The following is a 7,047-nucleotide window of genomic DNA, read 5'->3' as shown; positions in this document are numbered from 1 at the left end:
ACACCTTTGCTCCTATGGCCATTCCATGCCTGATGTAGGTACTGTGGACGCGCTATCATTTTACGTACAGCCTTCCGTACCCACGAACAGCGGCGGGCTTGCCGCTCGCTCCCCTTTTGGCCTTCCCAGCGGCCTCTGACACCTGGTGCGTGCTCCCCACTTCGTTATAACTAACATTGAAGCCCTGGCTCCACATGGCTCCCGTGGGTTGAATGATCGACTCTCCCTGAGTAGATTTGTTCTTGCCTTTGAGCCCTGGATTCCTACAAGACGACACCATCACTTTCATCTTTAACCCAGTCGCCCGTGAAGCTTGACTGCCTCGTCACTGGCGCCCCGCAGGATTCAACCATTCAGATCGGCACTGCTGCGAGGTTAATCGATCTTGGCTCCGTACCCGCTTCCAAGCGGACCAACATCAGCCCGCCGATCTTGTGCCCCCATTCCTCAGGATCGAAGATTACTCAGGTATGTCATCCCAGTCTTACGTCCCTTATATGGCCTTGTAGCTTCGTACTAAGTGCTACAGACTCGCTTGTTGTTACCTCTATCTCTTTACTCGAATCCATGGACAGTATGGCGCCCGCCCCAATCTCGGGAGGCCCGGGCGATGTGTCACCAACAGGCCTCTCAGGGTCTGCTACCAACTCCAAGATGAGAAAGAGGACCAAAACCGGATGTCTCACCTGCCGAAAACGCCGCATAAAGTGTGGTGAAGAGAGACCTACTTGCAACAACTGCATCAAGTCCAAACGCCAGTGCGAGGGCTACAATCAACGAGTCATCTTCAAACCACCGATTGGCGACTGGCCGAATCACCCAGGCGTTGTCAGCACCATCCAATATCACACCTCTATGCTTCCTGGCACACGCAATCAATCATATCGAGGGCCCGAGCCAACTACCGGCATGCAAGAGGGCATGCTTGGTCCAATACAGCCACGCCCGCACGGTAGCTTCGACTTCTCTCACATGGACGCGAACCAAACTTCAGGGCCTTTGGAACCCCCACAAGCTTACCCTGGAGTGACCCATGGCTACACACACGATCAGTCTTATCAACAGCCTCATCAACAACCTCTGCCATCACCTCTTCACCAACAGCCGCTTTCTTCGCCAAACCACCCTCCACATGGTCATACGCCTACCGCTTCATATTTCCCGCCCCCTCAGTCTATGCACACCAGCCCACAGACACAGTATAGGCACGATTCACACGGCACATTTCAACCGCCCATTCAATATACCCAGAGCGCGCCATATCCACCAGTCTCGGTTCCTTACAGCCACGAACCCGCTATAAAAGCCGCAGTCCCTCAGCCCCCGCCACACTATCCACAATCCTACCGGTCTGATAGCCAACAAGCCGAAGGTTCCTATCGGGATTATTCGAGTGTATCACCGCGAAGCGACCAGTATCCTCACTACACGGAAGCGCCACCGGGCATGCAAAGATACGATGGTCATCCGCATGCTCCCGTACACCCTCCGCAAGGAGGCCTCCCGAGCTTCAGCCACGTTGGAACTCACAATTACCCGGCAGCAGTTTCTCACGCTGACTTCAGTCATGCAAGCTATCCTCCTGTGCAGATGCCCATTCATGATATAACCCCAGATGTAAAGTATATGTCTCAGCCTGTCCTCGGTATGTCTCGTGTCTAGTTAAAACCTCATATACCCCAATGACTATCGTTATTCTCTTCGTGTCCCAACCCATTGTCAATCCATAAATTCGTGCATGTCTAAATCCTGGGTTTTCTTGAGTACTTCCCAGGAGGGCAGCACGCTTCTCTCTACCATATGTACTTGTTCGTGAATGTTCCCCTGCTAACCAGTGGTGTATACAGACCAACCTACCGCCGTATCACAAAAGCAACGGCCTCAACCGCAACTTCTCCTCGGCGGATTCGATATCGACGATCACGTCAGTCCCACACAAGTTCTCGACGAAGCCGCGATCGAAAACGAAGACGACGACTACTGGGACGTTCAATCAGACGAAGAGATGTTTGAAGCAGAAACAGTCGAGGATGAGCAGGCTCTGCTTGCGAGCAAGGAATTTAGCAACATACGTCGCATACACCTTGAGAACTATAACGAGCTTGGAATCAGACGATATGATGCGTTCTTGTACGACGGGTTACTGTCGCATTATAGACCGGAGTATGCAGCAAGCCCCCTGCGCAATCCTAAGACTGCAAGGGTTTTCGCACACTACATTCATGTGGTAAGTTTGAAGGGCCCGTCTGATCGTGATCAACCGAACTGGGCGGAGTTTACTAATGTCTGATAGACCGGACCAACACTGTCGATGTACGAACGAAATCCTCGAAACCCTACCCTCATCTTCGAAAGCACTACACACCCAGCTCAACAAGGACTCTGGACACATACACTACCTCTGAAGGCTCTAAGCCACCAAGGTCTTCTACACGCCATGCTAGCCCTCGCGAGCCTGCACATTGCAAGACTGCAGGGCGCCTCTATAACGCCGTCCTACAAACACTACGCATACTCTCTAAAACGCCTTGTTCGCTCTCTCGGTAACCCTACAAAACGACTATCGACAAACACACTAGCGACATCCTTGCTCCTAGCCTTCTACGAAGTATGGACAGCAGATCATGTGAAATGGGGAACACATCTCGTCGGCGCCCAGCGTCTGATCACCGAGCTCGACTTCCGGTCACTCACGCGAGAGTACAGACGAATGCGAGCAGCGCAGACGGCGATGGAACGTCAATTTCCACACCAGAATCCGGAGATGCTGTTTGATCAACGACAATTCGACCAAAGGCTCAAAGACAGCGCTTTGATGCCAGATCAGGGTCTCGTGAGCACGATCGTAGGGAAGAAGGTCAATTACGACGACTTTGGAATGGTGTTTGAAGACAATGGCGCGAGACACGACGCGAGGCAAAGCATCCCCGCAAAACTGGACTTGCAGAGTTACGAGACGCTGCAGGATATCTACTGGTCGTATGCTAGGCATGATGTTTATCAGAGTATCGTGAGCGGCCATCGTCTTATGTGAGTAACCCTGGCCTGGATTTAGGACTTTCCACTGATATTCAACAGCAACCCCTACCGCAAATGGTCCGACTGTCCTCCAAGAGCACCACTCGGCCGAACCGATGCCCTTTACGGCTCCCACGATCACATCATTCTTCTCCTAGGTCGTATCGCAGACTTTACAGTTCGAGACCGCACTCGCAAACTTCGACAAGTGGAAGCGGATGGTGGATGGCGACCTCGCCCTGGTATGCCCGGTTTTGGCAGCATGGGACCACCTCCCGGCGGCCCACCTGGTCAACAACAAATGCATGCGGGTTCTGGAGGGCCTCCACCTCAGATGCAAGGTCCGCCGCCAGGATGGAAAGGACCTCCACCGCCAGGATGGACAGGGCAAGGACCACCACAGCCACCACCTGGCTTTGGCCCACCTTCCGGATCGACCGCAGGACCACCCCGAAGCCAACCACCACCCATGCCCAATTTCTACGGCATGGCTCCCTCCGCAGGCCCCGGCCCCATCCTCTCCAGCTACGAAAACCCAAACTACGAACGCTCACCCCCCACGCCCAACGTGCCCAACCCGCAACACGCCGACCTACCCACCCTATACGAGAAAGCAGTCTCAGAATGGGAAACCATAATGGACGCCCACACATCCGTTCTACGAGTACTAGAACAAAGCGAAGGCTTTGCTCCATTACCAGAAGACACCTACCCACCACCAGTACCAGGAGGCCGGCCCCACGAACACGGTGGAAACATGACACCCTTCGGCCCAGCCATCCTCCACAGAAGCTACGACATATCCATCCTATGGGGCCTCGCCTATCTCTCCAAAATCATCCTTTTGAGATCCCACCCTGGCATGCCACCCGCCGCGCAAATGGCCGCCGGAGTCTGCGCCTCCGTCACAGCACCTTACTGCATGCTCATCGGCCGTATATGGGCTAGCGTCAGCATACCCGTTACATCAGACCTATCCCCTTTCCTCGGCGCCGTGCTAACAGAATCAACCCTCTCCCTCTTCTTCGCCGGAATCACATTCCAGGACCCGCGGCAGCGCGAGTGGCTCATCACGCGACTGCTCGAAACGGATAAAAAGACGGGGTGGGCGAGCGCGGGTATTATTGCTAAGGGGTGCGAGACGGCGTGGGAGAAGGCGGCGGAGATGGGGAGGGGGCCGCCGTATAAGAGGAGGACTAAGAAGGTGCAGCCTGTGGATAGAGAGGAGGTTGAGGTTGAGGCTGGACGGGAGGGTGTAAAAGGGAGGGAGAGGGGAGAGGGGAGGGTGCAGGAGATTGGCGAGACGAGGTTTGTGGTTAAGAGTCAGAGGCCGCCTTGGGCTATGAATCTTTTGGGGACGGAGGAGGATCTTAGGGTGGGCATGGAGAGGTTTGGGCTTTGAGAGGGAGGGAGGGATGAGATGGAATGGAATGGAGGAGAGGGAGATATTGATGGGGGTGGGGGAATCAAGCCGAGAATATGAGAGTAAGAGAAGGTACTCGGAAAGCAGATCGCGTAGCACCTGGGAAGGTACTCATCCAATGCGCCAGAAGCACAAGATTCGAAGCCGGCCAAGAACAGAGGGAACGAATATCGCCAGCTTCATCAGCATACCACAAACCCCGTCTCGAAAGGTTAGGCGCAGAGAACCCCTCTACGCTTTTATTACCCGTTAGGAAACAACAGGACCTACACGCCACACGCGCATCGAAACATACCAACTTTTCAAGCCCAACAAAAGCATGCCATCGCCTCAATGTCTAGCCGTGCATCCTTTGGTATCAGAGCATACACACCAACCCACGACAACGCAACGTCTTCTATACGCAAGCTCTCACATACACGTTCTGCTTCGAGCAACTTCCTCGTCATCCATCAAACCTTTCTTCCCGATTTACTTGCTTTCCAGCGACACTCACACATCACGCCTAACGCGATAACGACTCATCACGAACCCCACACAACACAATACAATACACTACCATACAATACACTCATCATCTTAGAAAAGAACAAGAAACCTTGGAAAGCATCGCGGAGGCTGGAACATTCGTCACTTTGAGGTTTAGAAAGCGTGGGAGGAAGTCTGAGGTTAGGATATACGTTATCTTGTTATCCTGTCATCTCTGTTGTTATGTTGTCAGGACGATGGATATGCATAGTGTAGATAAGTTTGCATATAGAGACGACATTAGCGTACCAGCAGAAGTCGTTTGTGTGTGTTTTTGTTGACGTCGGCCCCATCGGCTAGGAACGTTTGGTTTACCAATCTACCAACACACACAGACAGACACCCTAGGGAACATTGACACAGAAAATGCGTGTATGATGGATGCGAACTTGCGAAAAAAAAAGCCATGAATTTGTCTACTACATATGCCGCCCCGAAAAAAAAAGATCCCCAAATCGCGCCTGCTCGCTGAACATGAGTTTTTGATATCTTTGATGACTCGTGTCCGATGGGATAGATGGATGGATGCCACCAAACGCCTCTCTTCCTTCTTTGAAACACCCAGCAAGAATCATGTCGTTGTGAAGATCCAGATGAAACAAGGATTATGCTGCGTTGCCGTGTGATCTTAATTATGCCAAAAAAAAACTCCGTTATTGCGCCCAACCCCATAAGTCGTCGCGTTTGCGCGACGGCTTCTTTGCCCCAACTACTGCCGTTATTTCTTCGTCGCGTCTAGAAGAAGTAGTAAAGGAATCCTCCGCCAGCAGTCATGAAAACGCCGAACCACCACCATTGGTCGGCCCTGACGGCACCGGTTGTTCGCGCGTAGATGACTTCGTGGTTCATGGGTAGTTCGCCGCGCTTGGAGTTCTTGGATGCGGCGGTTTGGGTAACGAGGGGGTTAAGTGTCGTGGTGGGGAGCATCTTGGGTGACTTCATGGCGAGGTAGAGAGGCATCATGGGGGCGCCGTCGGACTTGAAGAGCGTGATGCGCGGGGTGCCTACGTGGTACTGGTCCGAGGCGACGTATTCGTATTGCTGTTGATAGGTCAGTACGGCATATTTGGATTTCGGCATCTCGACATACCTTGAACTTCTCGGTCGCGTTGTATCGGGTGTAGACGGCGGTCTTGTACTGGCACGGGTCGGAGTATAGTTGTCTGCCGTCCACCTTAATGGGCTTGAGGACGAGGCCGCCCGATGCCGTTTTCTCGTAGCTTCCGTGTTGCCATTGGATTATGCCCTGGGGGCATTTGGGATTGGTGGCTGTCATGCTTGTCAGCGAACGCTCTGCTATCCTATGGTGTCTATCCGGGTAGTGTTGGGGTGACGTACGATTTGCGATTGCGCGGTAGTATGCCGATTCAAAATGGCCATCCGCGGTAAAGGAGTAGCTGATGCCGGTGTGCTTGGGCTCGGTGAATTTCTCGTTGACAGGGTCGTAGAAGTCCTATGCGGGTGATTAGTCTTGTCTCCTCTGCGAACGTCGATAGAAGCGCATACAGGTCCGGTCATGGTCGAATTTGACTTGCTTGTCCATGTGCCGACGAGCTCTGCAGGAACGGCAGCAGTTTGGGCTTGCGCATGCAGGACTGCGACTCCTGAGAGCAGTAGGGCGGCTATCCGTGACAACATGATGCGTGCGGTGTGTGGGTGTCGGCGTGAGAGAACGAGTGTGGACGGTCGGTGGTGTGCGGAAGCGAGCGTGGGTGCACGAAGGCGGGAGGGCGTAGGGGTGGTGGGCAGATGAGGCGGGCGTGGGTGGTTGTTGAGGGAGGATGTTTGGGAATGTTTGAGTGTCGCCGCCTCCTGGCTTGGGTCCAATCGACAGGGATCACGCGGCTACGTGCAGATCATCACCGGCCTCCGGTGGGCAAGCCCGACATCATCGCCCGCACCCGCAGCGCATCTTTTAGCTGTTTCGGTCATTTTTTGCTTTGCGACGACTCCCTATATATTTGCCGGTGCGATCAGGACATCTGTTGCTCTCTGCTGCAGCCCATCTCAGTACCACAACACCAGATACGACATCCGGATTACCGGCGCTATCTTTGTACACTTGGAACGCCGTTACG

General features: G+C 53.6%; 2 protein-coding genes across 2 annotated transcripts; one reads left to right on the top strand and one right to left on the bottom strand.

Moving 5' to 3' along the window:
• Nucleotides 1–1,590: 1,590 nt before the first annotated feature.
• Nucleotides 1,591–4,420, top strand: J4E83_004734 (uncharacterized protein; the record flags this gene model as incomplete). The annotated part of the gene is made up of 4 exons (XM_049331660.1): nucleotides 1,591–1,645; nucleotides 1,848–2,227; nucleotides 2,294–3,030; nucleotides 3,079–4,420. The coding sequence occupies 4 exons, from the start codon at nucleotides 1,591–1,593 to the stop codon at nucleotides 4,418–4,420; spliced, it is 2,514 nt and encodes an 837-aa protein (XP_049189434.1).
• Nucleotides 4,421–5,704: 1,284 nt separating this feature from the next.
• On the bottom strand, nucleotides 5,705–6,607 carry J4E83_004733 (uncharacterized protein; the record flags this gene model as incomplete). Its single annotated transcript, XM_049331659.1, has 4 exons — nucleotides 5,705–6,010; nucleotides 6,060–6,238; nucleotides 6,308–6,422; nucleotides 6,476–6,607. The coding sequence occupies 4 exons, from the start codon at nucleotides 6,605–6,607 to the stop codon at nucleotides 5,705–5,707; spliced, it is 732 nt and encodes a 243-aa protein (XP_049189433.1).
• Nucleotides 6,608–7,047: the final 440 nt, after the last annotated feature.

The sequence above is a fragment of the Alternaria metachromatica genome, assembly GCF_023757995.1.
Source record: "Alternaria metachromatica strain BMP 0045 chromosome Unknown scaffold_8, whole genome shotgun sequence".
Classification (NCBI taxonomy): domain Eukaryota; kingdom Fungi; phylum Ascomycota; class Dothideomycetes; order Pleosporales; family Pleosporaceae; genus Alternaria; species Alternaria metachromatica.
The sequence above is the reverse complement of the archived record's forward strand: the minus strand, read 5'-3'. Positions and strand labels throughout refer to the sequence as shown.